Here is a 19471-nt window from a genome sequence, read left to right as displayed (position 1 = left end):
TAAAATGGAGGTAGCATCTTATGCATGTGTCACACAACTGACCAGTGAGGAACAGTTTCAGTATCTTAGGTATCAAGACCACATGCCTCCAAGATGCCTCCATCTGTTATGCTGGAAAGACTACTCCAATGTGCTCTGATAACTTCCTCAGATTACCAATATGGGTCACTATGGAGAACTGGTACCACAAGAGAAAAGGAAGGAACAAAGTTCTTGCATCCATATCAAGACTGGTATCATTCCATTCCCAACTCCTTCTTGGCCTAAAATGACACTGTTGTAAATAACAGAGCTCACTTTTCATTTCTAACTTGGATCCACATGGGTCCTCAATTTCACTACACACACAAATAATTTTATTTTTTTCAATGTTTATTTTTCAGAGAGAACGTGGGGGAGGGGCAGAGAGAGAGAGGCAGACAGAGAATCCCAAGCAGGCTCCACACTGTCAGCACAGAGCCCAACGCAGGCTTGAACTCATGAACCATGAGATCATGACCTGAGCTGAAATCAAGAGTTGGACACTCAACCAACTGAACACCCTGGCAGCCCAATAATTTTGTTCTTATGTTTGATCTTGTGTACAATTTTGAGTCCTACAAGATCAATGTCTCAAAAATACCAACGTGTATATACTTTTACCTTCAATCATCCATTTATTCACTCGTTTACTTATTCAGCGAACATTACACTGCTTACCTAACCACATGCTAGGTACTATACTAGGCAGTGAAATTAAAAGAAAAAAAGTCCCTGCTCTCAATGACTGGTATAGCCTAGAGAGACAGCAGAAGACAAACAATCATAACCAAAGGTGGCTCATGCTACAGTGAGGGTGTGTATGACACAAGAGGGCTTCAGGTAAACAGTGCCAAGAATTCTGCTTGGAGGGGCTCAGGGAAAGGCTGTTAAATGTAATCCTGGAGATGAGATGCAGAGAATAAGTTATATTCTAACAAATGGAAGAGAGAAGTAAAGGGGTATAACATGGAGGTATAACAATATGTGGCATAAGTCAGAGAGGTGCAAGGAGCTCATTATTTTGTAGCTGAAAAGTATGAAGGGTCAGGGGAAATGGAAAGAAAACTGTATTAAAACCGTATTCTGGGGCTGTATGGTGAGTGAGATGAAATTCTGCTCCTGAAAAAAAACAGACCTTCACTTCTAACAGCTCATTTTGGTAAGTAAGGCTGGTGTCCTAGTGGTAGAACACACAGGGAAAAGTTAGGGGCACCTGGGTGGCTCAGTCAGTTAAGCATCTGACTCTTCATTTGGGCTCGCTTGAGATGGAGCCCCAGTTGGGCTCTGTGTGAAGAGCGTGGAGCCTGATTGGGACTGACTGACTGACTCTTTATCTCCGCCCCTCCTCCACTCATGCTCTCTCTCAAAATAAATAAATAAACTTTAAAAAAATCATACAAAGTTAAAAGTACATCCGATGGACAAAAGAATCTTTGAAAAGCTCTAAACGGGTAATAGTCACATTAGTAGCACTGTGGAGTAATAAAGTAAGTTTTCTGCCAAAGCTCAGGGAAACAATGTGATGAACCTGAACTAAGCTATCCTACTGTGGCAATTATGCAATGTCTTTTCTTAGGCAGGCAAATGGAGATTCTTTCAACTCTATCATGTAAAGAAGAAAAGGAAAAAGCCAGAACAGTATCTTCTGTAATTCCTTATATTTCAGAACTCAAAAAAAATGTTTAAAAGCCCTTCCTTGAGTGCCCGGGTGGCTCAGTCAGTTAAGCGTACGGCTTCGACTGGCAGGTCATGATCTCGCAGTTCGTGAGTTCCAGCCCACGTCAGGGTTTGTGCTGACAGCTCAGAGCCTGGAGCCTGTTTCAGATTCTGCGTCTCCTTCTCTCTCTGCCCCTCCCCTGCTCACGCTCTGTGTGTGTGTGTGTGTGTGTGTGTGTGTGTGTGTGTGTGTGTGTGTGTGTCTCTCTCTCTCTCAAAAATAAATAAACATTAAAAAAAATTTTTTTTAAATAAATAAAAGCCCTTCCTTGAGGGGTGGGCACCTGGCTGGCTCAACTGGAACAGCCATCTGACTTTTGATCCTGAGGTTGTGAGTTCAGGCCCCACATTGGGTGTAGAGATTACTAAAAACATAAATAAACTTAAAAAAAAAAAAAAAAAAAAAAAAAAGCTCTTCCCTGAAAAAAAAAAATCTCAATGATAACATGAGTTTAAATTTTAGTATAGACAAGTTTAAGGCCAGTAATAGGCATAGAAGTAAGCAAAGTGATAAATATCAATTTGATAGAAAATTAGTAGACACTGAAAATGACAATCACAGACAATATTCAAACGTGGGAAACTTAAAATATAAGTAGAAAAAGGAGTATGAAAATTTATACGTGCAATAGGATCTTATATATAGCATAGCATGTAGAACACATGTTGACAGACTAAAAGAGAAAAAATGAAAGTGAAAATAATTTTCTATTATTTTTATTCTATTTTCTGTGGTAACAGAATAAAATGAAATTTAAAAACCAACACAATTTTAATGTTTACTGTATCTAATGTGCCTGACCCAGATGGGTTACATGCAACTTCTTCATTCTTGGTTTTCTATAATGGTTTTTACATATGGTCCTGATGTCCAGCTACAGTGTTATTAAAATACAAAACAATAACAAATGGATACTTTGGCTTGAAAAATACTTAAAATTCCTATTATGAACCCGCTCTTTCCTGATACACAGGTAAGACAAATGCAACAAACTAAAGGGATTCAAAGAATACAGAGTCACATAGATAATGGCTGTATCATATTTCTCTCGAATGCTTAAGAGAAAAAAAAATTTCTGGAAATGGTTGTGATACCTAACAGCCTTTTAAAAACCATTTAAAAACAACTATTTATTGTGCATCTATAAGCCATGCACTTCACTCTAAAGATATGAAGAGAAAATAAAACATAATCCTTGCCCTCAAGAAGCCCCTAGTCTAAAAGAAGAGAAAGAATGGTTACAAATAATTGTAATAAAATATGGCCAAGTCCTCTAAAAGAGGTATGTACAAGATACTGAGATTAAGTAAAAAACAGAAGTAGGATGACAAAAGTCAGGATAAGCTTCAGAACGAAGTTAGGTGTTCAGTGAGTTGCAGGAGGTGAAAGCTGACTTGACTAGCACATGCAAGGGAGTGTGAAATGTGAAATGTAAAATAACCAGGCAAATATGAGTAATTTCAAGTTAGTTCCTATGGCTAAGAGAGTGTGAGGAAGAGCAGTCAGGAAATGAGGTTAATGGAGTAGACAGGGGAAACAATCACAAAGGGTCTTGTATTCAAAGTAGAGAATTTGCCTATTACTGAACTGTGAAATCTAAACTGCCACCAGCTACAAGGTGCACCATGACTTTATGTACTATTAAAAAGAAAAAAAAAAGCTTTCTGCTGGAGTCTATTAACAAGGTTAACAGAATACTCCTGTATAAACATACACTACCAAATGGTAACAATCTCAGTGTAAGATAAAGAAATAAACCAACTATGCAGAAAGAAACAGCAAGGAACTTCATTTCTCAACTTGCCCTTACATGAAAGGAGGAGAGAAAAATCTCCCCCTGAGAAATGAACTCTAAGCAGGTCTGTAGCCTGAACTAAAGCTATCAGTATGGTCTAAAAACAAACAAAACAAACAGGGAAAACTTTAAAGTGGTCTGATGTTGGTAGTTTCCCTAAATGCTTGGCAGAAACAAATGCAAATTTTCTTTAGATAAACTAGACTTGTACCCAGGACAATAACAATTTAATATGCAATCTTATTTCAAAGATTACCAATAAAAAAATGTGCATCTTAAATGGAAAACAGTCAGTCTTCTAGTCAGTCTTAAATCTGGAGGGGTTTCATAATTACCCGGGAACTTTTAAAAATACTTATTACTAGGATGCATACCGATGATTCTCATACAGGTAGGCCTGAAGCAGAGCCCTGGAATCTCTATTTTAACAAGCTACCCAAGGCTTTTTCTTACACAATCAGACAAGATACCAAGACATCAGCATCTGTCTACACCATCAGCTGAAAACTACTGGAGACAATAAAGAACAGCAAGATTTTAAGCCAGAGAATAATTTGATCAGACTGACACTTTAGGAAGACCACTCTGGTGCTGGTGGACTTTGTCGAGAAGGCATATTAGAAGAGGGTAAGGAAAGGCGATGGAGGAATAGTAAATTTAGCAGGAGGTTAGTGAAACAGTTCTAAGGCAAGAGATGGTGATCATTTAAATAGTAACAATGGGGAGAAAAATAAGAGAGTATCAAGGAGGCAGAAACAGAATTTTATAAAAATTAGACATAGGTAGAGGGATAGAATCTAATTCTAAAAAACTTCTGAAGACTCACCCCTAATCAGCATTATAGCCACCAGGGCTTTAAAAATAAATCTTAAATTTGAGTACAACAATCCACCAACTTTTAGTTGTATAATAAAGTTTAAGTACCACACCAAATCCTAATCTACATAAACATCAAATGTTCCAAATGCAACTAATGCAAATTCAGATGTTAAGTATACAGAGATTTTATTCTTTAATGTTTTACATTTCTATTAATCAGTGTGCATGAACTGAAAAATTAAAATCTCTTTGGGCATAGAAAAGAAAGGATATTCACTGGTAGATAAACTTAAATTACAAACAGAAAACAATGAATCAACAAACTTACGCTGAATATGAATGAACTGTTTTGGCTGTTTAAACTCTCCTTTGTACAAGCGATTGTAATAGTTGACGTTGCTCTCTGCCTCAGGAACTGGAATGACCATGCTCTCTTTTTTTTCTCTAAATACTTGCTGTGCTGAAATAGCTCGCTGTAAATGATGTTCCTGGAAAATGTAAAGTAGGCAACATAAGTTGTTTTAATAATGTTAATTCAATGCATAATTCTATTTAAAATTTACTTTAATAACTGCAAGGTGCTTTAAGAATTATTTATAAATAGTTCCTTCACCACAGAACTATAGAAAACATTGCCATTGATGTCCCTTAATGCTGTACTCATCCTGATAACACCTTAGATATTTATAACTTTAGTAAGTAGAATTTTATTCAAAGGTTAAATACACACATATTCGCAAACTAGAATTTAACATCTCAATTACAAGAAAATTGATCCCGTTTGCTAAATTAACAGAGGTGTCTGGCACCAATACCAGAAATACGGGAACACATGCAAATGACAGGAAAAGAATTGTGCCACAGGTTTTAATTATCTTCTGCATTTACATACCTGAACTTTAACAGTACAAGCTAATTCCAAAAAAAAAAAAAAAAAAAAAAAGGAAAGAAAAAACCATGTTCAACAGACTACAACAGACTACATTACTATCACAGCAGGAAATATTTCTAAACTAAGGTTAAACAAAAGTTCCTATGAAATACATCTTGATTGCAGTAACTTTTATTGCGCCTCTACCACTTAATGCCTACTTTCTTCCAACCGCAAAAGGGACCAATACCATTCCCAACAAAGCAGTATTACTTTGTAGATGGCAAATTAGGTCAAATCACTCCCCAATAAATCCCCTTCAAACTCAGGTTAAAATTATCACTGACTTATAAGGCCTTGTTTCTCTCTGACTTCTCCCTACCCATCCTTTATCCTAGCCACACTACCTTTAAGGTTCCTAAATTGCCAAATGGATTGCTTCTGAAATTCCTTTAAGTCTCAACTTATCAGAGATGGCTTCTGTGATTTCTTTATCTAAAAGATAAAAGAGTACTGGCTAAGAATTTTTTTTATCGGTGTCATTCTTCCAACACTTTTCAGAGCATCTAGTAGACACCAGATACTACTCCTATTACTCAGAATTGTTAAAAGTGGATGAGACAGACTCTGCTATGAAGCAACTTAGCTAGTAGAAGAGAGATATCTCAGTATGCAATCATGTTTGGGCTTGACAAGCATGTCTCCTCAATTAGTGAAAGACTGTCTAAGGAGGATAGAGAACTATATCCAAAGAAAGTAAAATCTAAACTAAGACTTTCAGGATCAATAGGGATTTAGCAAGGCAAAAGAGAGAGAGAAAAAAAAAAAAAATCCAGGCAGAGAAAACACAGCGTCCAAAATGGACAAAAGCTCAGAGACATTCAATAAAAGGCAAGCAGTTGAGGTAAGGGACAGGCAGGTGGATGCTAGCTTACATTTGAAGAGTTTCTCCATTTTCCATACCAGGAAGAAATACATTTTCTTCATAGGGTGGGATCCCAAGTTGGAACATTAAACACACTTCCCTATACAAATATTACTATCAATTTAGAGTCGATTAGTAACAATTTTTGAGTTAACTAAAAAATTGTGAGAGGATCAAACAGTATCAAGAAATTAGGAAAGCCAGGTTTTGAAAGAGCAATTTCTGCATTATTTAAGCCTATACTTTTCTATTACCTTGCTGACATTTCACCTCTCCTGGTCAAATAAAGTGATTCAATATGTGATGCCACCTTGTATTTATATAATGTTTTATACTTCCCAAAGTATATCCACAATCACATGCTTATTATTATGCTTATGCTTATCAGCTCCTCAAAATTTTGAGACAGGGATAGACACTATTACATTAATGAGACTCAAGAAACAAATGATTTGCTCTTAGTTGTGGTATAAATTACATGAGGGAGTCAAATTTCAGGACTCTGACTTAAGTATTCTTTGATTATTCCATCTTTACTAGAATGGGCTATTAAAAATTAAAAAAAAATCTTTTAATTCTAGTAATCTAGAAATATGGTTGACAAGAGGAACTGAGCTAACTGGTGACACATTTTTGATTTGAAGAGATTCTTTCTCCTCTAAGTACAAAACATTTTTAGGTATTATCCAATTACTGAAATACATCTTTAATAGACGAAGATTTAATATTATTTTAATTTTACATGTGAGGAAATTTAAAAATAGACCATAGATGACTCTCTTCTTAACACAGCTGGCAGATGACAGAGCTGCAGCCAGAAATTAAGGAGCCGACCATGACACACTCCCCCATTTTAATTTACAGACCAAATTTAGCTCTGAAAATAAATTCTCAGCTATCATTTCCTTCCCCATATTATCAGACAGCTTCTCAAACTAAAAACTCAGAAAAACACAACAATAATATGGCTTCTAGAGGCCTGTGTTTCATATAATAACCATAGTCAGTGACAAACAGACAAAATCCTGGAAGCAGGTAGAAGAGTTTTCACTTATCTTTATTAGGGCAAGCAGTTGGCAGGAATAATGTTGATTCCCTGTTACATCCTGCATTATATGTTGGTGAGGTTACCTGGGTTTTTAAAAGCATATTAAAAACCAAGCATGACTTGATTTCTTTTCCATTAAGAAGGCATTCTTTTGACCCACCAACTCCACTTTTGAAATTCATCAAAGGCAACAGACAAATGGGCAACAATGACTAAATAAAATGTTCATCAGTGGCTCAGTTGATTAAGCGTCTGACTCTGGATTTAGGCTCAGATCATGATCTCTTGGTTGTGAGACTAAGCCCCATGCTGGGCTCTGCACTAAGCATGGAACCTCCCTGGGATTCTCTTTCTCTCTTACCTGGCCCTGTCCCCCAAATGCTCTCTCTCTTAAAATAAGTAAATAATAATAATAATAATAATAATAATAATAATAAATGGCATTTAAACACCAAAAAAAAAAAAACCCATGAAGTCTAAATGGAATAAGTAGGGAATTATAAAAATTTATAATTTTTATTTTATATTTATGTAACATAATTTTATTATATAATTATATATACTATAATTTTATATATTATAAAATAACATGTATAAATATAAATGAATATGTGTGTAGAGAAAACAGACTGGAAGAATACAGTCTTTTATACACCACAAAATACTTTTTAGGTGGGTCTTATATTCTTCTGTGTGTGTCTGCTCTCTATTTTCTGAAATAAAACTGTATTAGTTTTTAAGTTTAAACAGTGAAATAAAAGCGTTGCGTCTGAAATTGAAGGGACTCACCACCAAAATACACAAAGTCACTTCTTATGATTACTTTGACATTCTAAAATAACCTTTCAAAACTTACTATGTTATACCTAAATAAACATTTTTTGTTTTTCTAGATATTTACATCCTTTGTACCTTCTGTTTTTCCTAGTAATGTGTGAAATTATACGATAAATCATTAAAAGAAAATGAAAATAAACTAAATAACTCATGACTTTTAGTCATACATAAATACTACCAAGCACAATCTTGCAAAGTGCAGGAGAGAATTTTGTTTTTTCTTTTGGAGAGGAGTAAATTAAAGTTCTATGACTACATCGGCAGAAATCAGCAGTGATGAAATGTGAATTTTTGTATGTGTGTCTCTATTCCATCTTACCAAGCTCAAGCCCCAACTTGTTGGGTCTTAGAATGTATTAATTGAGATAGGCAGCATACAAAATCAAAGATTATTCATTGGTATTTTAAAAATTCACATGCAAAACCCCCAGCAAAAGACAGCAAACTGAATCACTACCTTTATCTACTTCACCACCCTACAATAGTAAACTTACCAGTAAAGGACTAAGATGCTTATAAAGCCACAATAACAAAGAGAATGAAAAATAAGCCATCAGCACAAAACAAAGTGTAGCAAAATCCTAGGAGATCAAAATCAAAAGATCAAGTTTTGAATCCCTGCAGAGAAGGAAAAAAACAAAAACTGAGCCCATCTGTCCTGCAGAAAACAAGATAATGGGGATTTTGAAACACTAGCTAGAAACAGCTAGAATAAGACAAGTCCTTCTCTGCCTATTCCTCAAAAAGGAGATCATTCTACACAAACAGAAGAGGGCACCACAGAACCAGTAAAACTGTGAACTACACACTTAACTACAAAAATGAAGAGAAAACCTAGAAGTCTATGTTATTATTAAACATAAAATTTTTAAAAATGCAACTATGGTTCTAATGATAAATTCTTTCCACTCTGCATGAGGGAAGAATAGAAAAAAAAGTTCAAGAAAAATACACCAAACTTAAATATGCCCCAAAGAAACATTCAGGGATATGAAAAATATCTTTGAATCAGAAACTCAAAAACTAAGACGAGAGAAGGAGGGTAAAAGACTCAGGAAAAAAATGGGAAGAGTTGAGTAACTCAGGAAAAAAAGAAAAGACAATTATCTCAGAGACAAAGACTAAAATTACTAGTAGCCAGGTACAAAATATATTCAAACAAAAACGTGTTGCATAAAGGTTGTCAAAGGACAGGGGTGCCTGGGTGGCGCAGTCGGTTAAGCGTCCGACTTCAGCCAGGTCACGATCTCACGGTCCGTGAGTTCGAGCCCCGCGTCAGGCTCTGGGCTGATGGCTCGGAGCCTGGAGCCTGTTTCCGATTCTGCGTCTCCCTCTCTCTCTGCCCCTCCCCTGTTCATGCTCTGTCTCTCTCTGTCCCAAAAATAAATAAAAACGTTGAAAAAGAAAAAAAAAAATTAAAAAAAAAAAAAAAGGTTGTCAAAGGACCAAGAGAATGAAAATCAGGTAAAGAAAGTAGTAAAACGAATAAGAAAGATGGTAAGATGTAAAAAGAGACAAAGAAGGAAAGACAGTCATATAAGTGGAGCCTCTGATGAAGAAAAACAAGGCAACAGAACTAATTTTTTAAATTATTATTTATTATTGAGAGACAGAGAGAGACAGGGCATGAGCATGGGAGGGGCAGAGAGAGGAGGAGACAGAGAATCTGAAGGGGGCCCCAGGCTCCGAGCCATCAGCACAGAGCCCAATGCGAGGCTCTAACTCACAAACCGAGCAAGATCATGACCTGAGCCAAAGTCAGACGCTTAACCGACTGAGCCACCCAGGCATCCTTCAGAACTAATATTTAAAACACCCCCCTATTGGGGCGCCTGGGTGGCTCAGTCGGTTAAGTGTCCGACTTCAGCTCAGGTCACGATCTCATGGTTTGTGAGTTCGAGCCCCGCATCAGGCTCTGTGCACAGAGCCTGGAGCCTGCTTCAGATCCTGTGTCTCTCCCCTCTCTGCACCCCCACCCCCATGCTCATGCTCTGTCTCTCTCTGTCTCTCAATAATAAATAAACACTAAAAAATGTTTAAAAAAAAAAAATAAAACACCCCCCTACCAAGTGTCTGGAAATAAGATATGAATCTGCATATTGAAAAAGCCCACCAGGGAGCAAGATGGCATACAAAACTCTGCACCACCACAGACACAAACTGACAGTGCTTGGTGCAAACGGGAGAAAACACTCTGCTCACAGCTACCCTCTTGGGAGGAAAAGGGAAGAGTAGAATGCACATCCAACATTCCAGCTTTTGGGGAAACTGCCTAAGGGACTATAACTTGTCTCCCCTAAATCAGAGGGCTGAATGAACCAACATTCTTTGGATGCCTGGTAACGGTGGAGAACAAAAGAGAGCTCAAACTCAGAGCCTTGTTGCAGCACCAAAGAAGGTATGGTACTGCAGCGAGACCAAGGGGAATTAAAGATTACAAGCTCCAGAAAACCAGTAACACTCTCTAACTAGGAAATTATGTGCACATGCCCAGAGAAGATGTATCTCCAGAAAAGGTTTGAAGGGCTTCCAGATTCCCTGTCTGGGCTAACGGAAAAAGGTCTTCCCTGGTATGAAGCCAATTTTTAGACACTGGGAGAGGTGGCTATTTTTTAAAATGGACAAATTAGGGGCAGCTGGCTGGCTTGGCAGGATGTGACTCCTGCTCTCAGGGTTGTGGGTTCAAGCTCCACTTTGGGTGTGGAGATTACAAAAAATAAATTTAAAAAAATTTGAAAACTAGGGGCGCTCAGGTGGCTCAGTTGATTAAGTGTCCAACTTTGGCTCAGGTCATGATCTTATGCTTCACGAGTTTGAGCCCTGCTTCGGGCTTTGTGCTGACAGCTCAGAGCCTGGAGCCTGCTTCATATCCTGTTTCTCCCTCTCTCTCTTTCTCTCTCTCTGCCCCTCCCCTGCTCGTGCTCGCTCTCTCTCTCTCTCCCTCTCTCTCTCAAATAAATAAAAAACATATAAAAAATAAAAAAAATTAAAAACTAAAAAAAAATAAAACGCACAAATTATAGCAAAAAACAGGAGAGAAATACAGCTCAAAGAACAAAATATATCTCCCAAAAATGACCCTAAAGAAATGGAGATGTGTGAATTATTTGACAACAAATTTAAAATAATCATCTTTAAAAAATAATAAAGTAAAATAAAATAATCATCTTAATAAAGCTCAATGTGCTACAAAAAACCATAAATAGACAACTAAATGAAATCAGGGAAACTGATGCATGGACAAAATGAGAATAGCAACAAAGAGATAGGAAATACAAAAAAGAACCAAACAGAAATTATGGAGCTGAAGATTGCAATAACTAAATTGAAAAATCCACCAGAAGGATTCAAAAGCATTCTTCATCAGGCAGAAGAAAGAATTAGTGAACTCAAAGATCGATCATTTGAAATAATTTAGTCAGAGGAACAAAAAAAGGGGAAAAAAATGAAGCCTAAGAGATTTATAGGACACTAATGACAGACCAATATATGCATTAATGAACCAAAAGGAGAAAAGAGAAAGGAGCAGTGAGCTTGTTTGAAGAAATAATGCCTGAAAATGAAATCTGGGGAAGAATATGGACATTCAAATTTAAAAAGCTCAAATAATGCCAACAAAAATGAATTCAAAGAAGCCCACACTAAGATACACTGTAATCAAACTGTCAAAAGTTCAAAGACAAAGAAGGAAATCTTGAAAGCAGCAAGGGAACAGCAAGTCATCATGTACAAGGGAACACCCATAAAATCATCAGCAATTTCTCATCAGAACTATTACAAGCCAGAAAGGAGTGGGCTGATATATTCAAAGCGCTGGGGAAAAAAAACTGCCAACCAAGATACTGTATCTGGAAAAACTGCCCTTCAAAAATAAGTAAAGAATAAAAACCCACTCAGGTAAAAAATAGATGAGGGAATTCATCTCTGATAGACCTACCTCATAAGAATTGCTAAAAGGAGTCCCTTCCAGTTGAAACAAAAAGACACTAGAGAGCAACACAAAAATATCCAAAAACATAAAAATCTCTAGTAAAGGTATATATAGACAAATACAGAATCTTGGAATACTGTAATGGTGGTACATAAGTCACTTTTAATTCTGGTATAGAACTTAAAAGATAAAAGCATAAAAACAGGTATTAAACATAAAACTATGTTGATGACACAAAACATAAAAAAAATTTAATTTATGACATCAATAATTTTAAAGCAGGGAAAGAGATGTAAACAGCTTGAGCTTTTCTGTGTAACCGAATTTACAAGTTTAAAAAAGACTGTTAGGATCTATACAAAGTTTTATGTAATACTGACGGTTTACTCACAAAAAATACCTACGGAAGATCCACAGAAGAAAATGAGAAAAGAATCAAAGCAGGTCACTTTGTGTTAATGAAACACAAAGGAAGAGTAGCAAAAGAGGAAAAGAGGGACAAAATAACTACAAGATAAATAGAAAACAATAAAATGGCAAGAGTAAGTCCCTCAGTATTAGTAATTATTCTAAATGTAAGTGGATTAAACTCTCCAATCAAAAAACAGGGAGTAAATGGGCCACCTGGGTGGCTCAGTCAGTTAAGCAGTTAAGCATCTAACTTTGGCTCAGGTCATGATCTCATGGTTTAAGAGTTCGAGCCCTGTATCAGGCTCTCTGCTGTCAGCACAGAGCCTGCTCTGGATCTTGTCCCCCTCCTCCCCTCCCCCCTTTCTCTTACTCTCTCTCAAAAATAAACACTAAAAACAAAAACAAAAACAAAAACAAAACCCAAAGATTAAAACAACAACAACAACAAAGAGTGACTGAACAGACTGCTATACACTGTCTACAAGGCACTCACTTTAGATAGAAGAACATATATAACCATAAATGAAGGGATGGAAAAACATATTCCATGCCAATAGTAACCAAAAAAGAACAGGAGTGACCATACCTAGATCAAAAGACATTACACGATGATAAATCAGACAGCTCACCAGAAAATTATGACAATTATGAATATATATTATATGCACCTAACAGAAGTGCACCAAAATTTGTGAAACAATGACAGAATTAAAGGGAGAAAAAATAAGACAATCAATAGGAGATTTCAATACCCCGCTTTATAATGGATAGATCAACCAGAATATCAGTAAGGAAAAAGAGGACTTGAACAACAGTAGAGAGCAAATAAACTAACATACATATCCAGAACACTCCACCCAACAACAGAATACACATTTCTCTCAAACACACACACAGAACATTCTCCAGGACAGATCATGTGTTAGGCCACAAAACAACTTTCATAAAATTTAAGAAAAGATGAAATCATACCAAGTATCTTTTCCAACCACAATGGAATAAAACTAGAAATCAACAGCAAAAGGAAAACTGGAAAATGCACAAATATGTGGAAACTGAACACACTTCTGAGCAATCAGTGGATCAAAAAAGAAATCACAAGGGAATTCAGAAAATAGTCAAGACATGAAAACACAACATAACAAAACTTAAGTGATGCAGCAAAGGCAGTATTAAGAGGGAAGTTTATAGCAGTAAATTCCTACTTACATTAGAAAAGAAAGATCTCAAATCAACAACCTAACTCTACACCTCAAATAATTAGGAAAAAGAACAAAACCCGAAGTTTACAAAAGTAAGTAAATAGTACAGATTAGAGCAGAAAAAAGTAAAATAGAGAATAGAACAAAAAAATTTACTGAAACTAAAAATTGTTTGGAAAAAGCCAAAAAAATTGACAAAACTGTAGCTATGTGAACTAAGAAAAAGTCCCCCAAACCAGAAAAAGATGACATTAAATGAGAAAAAGAATTATAAGAGACTACTACAAATAATTATGCACCAACAAACAGGGCATCTAGAAAAAACAGACAAATTTCTAGAAACATATAGCCTACCAAGACTAAACCATAACAAATAAAAAAATCTAAATAAACCTGTAATTAGGAAGGATATTAAGTCAATAATCAAAAACATCCCAAGGTATTTGAAAAGAAAAGCTCAACACAGATGGCTCCACTGGTGAATTCTGCCAACATTTAAAGAGTCAATACCAATCCTTATCAAGCACTTGTCAAATAATTGAGGAGGAAAAACTTCCAAATTCATTTAACAAGGCTAGTATTACCCTCATACCAGAATCAGACAAGTACTACAAGGGGAGGTGGGAAAAATGAGTAAAGGTGGTCAAAAGGTACAAACTCCCAATTATAATCTTAATAAATTCTGGGGATGTAATGTACAGCATAGTGACTATAGTTAAAAATACTGTATTCTCTCCTTGAAAGTTGCTAGGAGAGTAACTCTTAAAAGTTATTCAAAAATGTTCATGGATTGTAATACTTAATAAAAGAACTACCATAACATCCAGCAATCCCACTTACAGGTATATATCCAAAAGAACTGAACACAGGATTTAGAAGAGATATTTACATACCCACATTCAGTGCAGTATTACACACAACAGCCAGTGGTGGAAGAAACCCAAATGTTTACTAACAGATGAATGGAAAAACAAAATGTGGTGTACACATATAACAGAACATTAGCTTTAAATGGAAGGAAATTCTGACAGATGCTATAACATGGATGAACCTTGAGGACATTATGCTAAATAAGCCAGTCCTGGTCACAAAAAGGCAAATATTGCATGATTTCACTTAAGTGTGGTCTAAAGTAAATTCTTTTAAGATTTTATTTTACTAAAAATTCTTTTTATGTTTATTTTTGGGAGAGAGAGAGAGACCAAGCTCGCAAGCGGGGGGGGGGGGGGGGGGGGGGGGGGGGGGGGGAGGGAGGGAGAGAGAGAGAGAGAGAGACAGACAGACAGACAGACAGACAGACACGCAGAATCCAAAGCAGATTCCAGGCTCTGAGCTTTCAGTACAGAGCTCAATGCAGGGCTTGAAATCATGAACTGTGAGATATGACTTGAGCTGAAGTTGGATGCTTAAATTCAGCTCCCCAGGCACCCCTAAAAAGACTCATTTTTAAAGTAATCTCTACACCTCTACACCTAACATGGGGCTCAAACTCACAACCCCAAGATCAAGACTTGCATGCTCTACTGACTGAGCCAGCCAGGTATCTCTAAAGTAGTCAAATTCTTAAAAATAGAAAGTAGAATGGTAGGCGCTAGGGACTGGAAGAAGAGGAAAAAATAAACTGTTGTTCAACGAGTACAGTTGCAGTTTTCCAAGAAGAAAAAGTGCTTGATACCTGTTGCATAACACTGTGCATAGTACTGTACACTTAAATATGGTTTAGATGGTAAACTTTAGGTTATGAGTTCTTCACCACAACATTAAAAAAAAAAAAAAAAAAGCTTATTAAGCACCTGGCAAAAATAATCCAGAACAACCAATTCTGACATATATTTGAATAAAACTATTTCAAAACTAATGAAAAAATCCTCAAGGCCTCTAAATAAACAATAATAGTAACAATAATAGTACTTATTATAAATTAATGTTAGTACAGTAACTCAAATGGCAAAAAAATAAAACCAGACTAAAATCACACTTCAAAAACAACATAATGCAAAGCATCAATGAAGCAACATTTTTAGAAAGCTCAATGAAAGATATGAACCAAGGATTTTATACCCACCTAAGTTGTCCTTCAAGTATCAAGGCAACAGAAGAAACTTAAGAATTCTATTGGGCACTTTTGACAAATCTACTAGAATATCACTGTTAAACAAAAATATAATGCAAGCCACACATGCGAGCCATATCCTTAAATTTTCTAATAGCCACACTTAAAAGAGTAAAAAACAGATGAAAGTAATTTTAATAATACATTTTATCTAAGCCAATTACACATCTATAACATTATTGTTTCAACATGCCATCAAAGTTTTTTCTCCCATGCCAAAATCTAGTGTGTATTTTACACATATAGAACATTTAAATTCGAACTAGCCATATTTCAAGTGCTCAACAGCCACAAATGACTACTGGCTACATACTCCACAGTATAATACATCTTCATCTTGGCTTCATCCAACCAAGAGGCAACCAAGAGGCAACTCTAATAAAATTTAATAAAATTTTACTTACACACACACACACACCTCTCATACATGGTCAAAGGATGAAAGACTAATGTACAAACATCTGCACACTAAAGTGGAAATGATGCAACTAAAAACAGATGGACGGAGTGCCTGGGTGGCTCATCAGTTGAGTGTCCAACTTCGGTTCAGGTCATGGTCTCATGATTCATGAGTTCACACCCTACATCGGGCTCACCGCTGTCACACAGATCCACTTCGGATCCTTTGTCCCCCCCTCTCTCTGCCTCTGCCCCGCTTGCACACTTGTACTCTCTCTTTCAAAAATAAATATTTAAAAAAAAAAAAGAAGGAAAAAAAGCCTTCTCAAATAGAAAGCATGCACTATAACACAATACAAAAAAACTGTTAAATATTATAGTAAGAGTTGGGACCAAATGTATTCAGTCCTATCAATAAATATGAATGGACTTATCTATGAAAACAAAAAAAATTTCTACTTGTTTAATAAGACTCAACTATATGCTGTGTACAACATCCCCCCCCCCCAAAAAAAGTGGTTGGGGAAAAAGCAAAATTAAAGGAATGAATGAAAGTTTATCAAGTAATGGAAAACAGTAAGAAAGACAAACAGATCCTCATTATTAGATAAGTAGAGTTCAAGTCAAAGAACATTAAGCATGACCCAAAACCCACAATTCACAATAAGGGTTTTTAATATCTACATATCATTCATGAATGTCTATATCTATAGATTTTGGATATCCATACAGATTTAAGAATATCTATACATCAAATGACACGGCAACCATTTTATAAAGCAAAAGCTACAGGATATGTAAGGACCGATAAATAAAAACACAGTACTAATATTGACTAACTTTACCACACCACTCCCAGCATAAGGTAAGTCAAATGGACAAAGAATAAGCATGGACCTAAGCACCGACCTAACTTTAATAAGGCAGATCTTATAGCCATATATCAAACTTTACACCTAATGTGCCTCAAGTTCACAAGCAACTGATAAATGTAATCATTTATCAGTTAAGAATTACAAAGACTAGGGTATTATGAATGGAGTAAAAGGGATAAGGAAAGAGACAATTCTGAGTAAACCCCTTTGTATGGTTTTGAAGTTTTAAAACCTTATTAATGTTCAACATGCCCTAAAGATAATTAAAATCAACAAGGATGTGGGGAGAAACCAAAATAGTACACAAGGAGAAACAACAAATAAACCTCCCTCAATAGAAATGAATATTCCATACATCCACAATGAAGAGAATGGGAAACAAAGGTATTTAGGTTCCTTTGGAAAATAATGATTTGAAATTCATCTTTAAAACTTTGACAACATGGGGCGCCTGGGTGGCGCAGTCGGTTAAGCGTCTGACTTCAGCCAGGTCATGATCTCGCGGTCTGTGAGTTCGAGCCCCACGTCAGGCTCTGGGCTGATGGCTCAGAGCCTGGAGCCTGTTTCCGATTCTGTGTCTCCCTCTCTCTCTGCCCCTCCCCCGTTCATGCTCTGTCTCTCTCTGTCCCAAAAATAAATAAACGTTGAAATAAAATAAAATAAAATAAAATAAATAAATAAAACTTTGACAACATATACTTCAAAGGACTGTTGTGATGGTTATGTAAGTTTAAAAGGTGTTCAGAAGAGTTCATGGCACATTCTAAGGGATAAAAGTTTCCTGTTGTTATTAAAACATATCAGAGAACTACAATCCTCGAAACAGTGGCATTTTAAGAAGATAAAAAAAATTTAGAAATTTTGACAATTAAAACCCTTTTTTCAACACCCATTCATAACATAAAATTCCCTGAAAGAAGGAAATGTCCTGAACCTGATAAAAAGCAGGCACCCATGGAAAACCTATACTTAATAACCATACTTAATGGTCAAAGACTGAATGCTTTCCTCAAGTTCAAGTTCAAGCCAAGGAAGTCTGTTCTCACCACTTGTAGCCCACATTTCACCTAAGATTCTAGTCAGTACAATGAGAGAAGAAAAACAAACACAGACATGTAGACTGGGAAAAAAGTAAAATTATTTGCACATGATATGGTTCATGTAGGGAGACAATCCTGAGGTATCTCAAAGGCTCCTAGGGCTAAGAAATGAATTAACAAAGTTGCAAGTCAATATTAAACACTCAAGTAAATTTCCATATATCAGTAACTGAAAAATGTAAATAAAAAGCAATACCACTTACAACAGCATCAAAACTACTAAATGCTTAGAGACAGACTTAACAAATTATGTGTAAAACTTACACAGCAACATAAATGTAAATATTACATGTTCCTGGATTGGAGGGTTCAATGCTGTTCCAAAAAAATTTTACTTGGGTAGATTTTCCCCTAAATTATTTAAATTTCTAATAAATCCCCATCAAAGCCCTACCATGTTTGTTCCTTTTTTTTTTTTAACAGAAATGGACAAGTTGATTATAAAATTCATATAGAAAGGCAAAAGAAAAATAGCCAAAATAACTCTGAAAAAGAATAAATGTGAAAGACATACACAATCTGACTACTAAATCATAAGTTTTAAATTATAAAGCTAAATTAATCAACATCACTAGCATATGAGCACACAAAACAACAGAAAAGTCTAGAAATAGACCCACAAACACACAGATAATGAATCTGAGACAAAGGTGTCAATCAATGGGGGAATTAAATGAGGGTAAGGATAGTCTTTTCAACAAATGGTTTGAACATGAGTTTGGGGGAAAAATGAGCCGATACTCTTAACTCATACTTTACACAAAAATTAACTCAAAATAGATCACAGACTCTAAATATAAAGCCTAAACTTATATCTGTAAGAAAATATAGAAGAAAAATTTTAGCAACCCTGGTTTTGGCAAAGACTTCTTAGGACACAAAATGCATTGATTATAAATGAAAGAACTGACAAATTAGACTTCCTAAAAATTCAAAAATTATGCCATTTAAAATACAAGAAAATGAAAAGACATGCCAGACTGAGAAAAATATTCACAATACATATGTGAGCCCTTCTATGCAGAATATATAAAGAACTGTTATATCTCAATAATAAACCAACCCAATTTTTTTTAACAAAATGAGTCCATGATTTAAACAGAAACTTCACAAAGCACAGTAATAACCAATAAGCACTTGAAAAGATGAACATCTTTGTATCAGAAAAATGAAAAATAAACCCCTAGAAAGTTTTGATTACACACTCACAAAATGACTAAAATTAAGAAACTGGCAACACCAACTGTTGGTGGCAATGTCAAATAATATCACCCCTAAGGAAAACTATTGGGTAGTTTCTTATACAGTATAAATATACCCTTATCACATGACCCAACCATCTTACTGATAAGTACGTACCCAAGAAGTGAAACACATGTTCACAAACAACTTGCACATGGATGTTAA

General features: G+C 35.8%; 1 protein-coding gene across 3 annotated transcripts in view; it reads right to left on the bottom strand.

The window, feature by feature from the left end:
• EPC2 (enhancer of polycomb homolog 2) overlaps positions 1 to 19471 on the bottom strand; it is a 121097-nt gene that overhangs the window by 67720 nt on the left and 33906 nt on the right. For all 3 annotated transcript variants that reach the window (XM_006935275.5, XM_006935276.5, XM_003990752.6), the window contains exon 2: positions 4681 to 4840. In XM_006935275.5, coding sequence (XP_006935337.1) covers positions 4681 to 4840 — 160 coding nt within the window. The remainder of the gene's footprint in view (positions 1 to 4680; positions 4841 to 19471) is intronic.

Source organism: Felis catus, chromosome C1, assembly GCF_018350175.1.
Source record: "Felis catus isolate Fca126 chromosome C1, F.catus_Fca126_mat1.0, whole genome shotgun sequence".
NCBI classification, from domain to species: domain Eukaryota; kingdom Metazoa; phylum Chordata; class Mammalia; order Carnivora; family Felidae; genus Felis; species Felis catus.
This window is presented reverse-complemented; position numbering and strand designations above follow the sequence as displayed.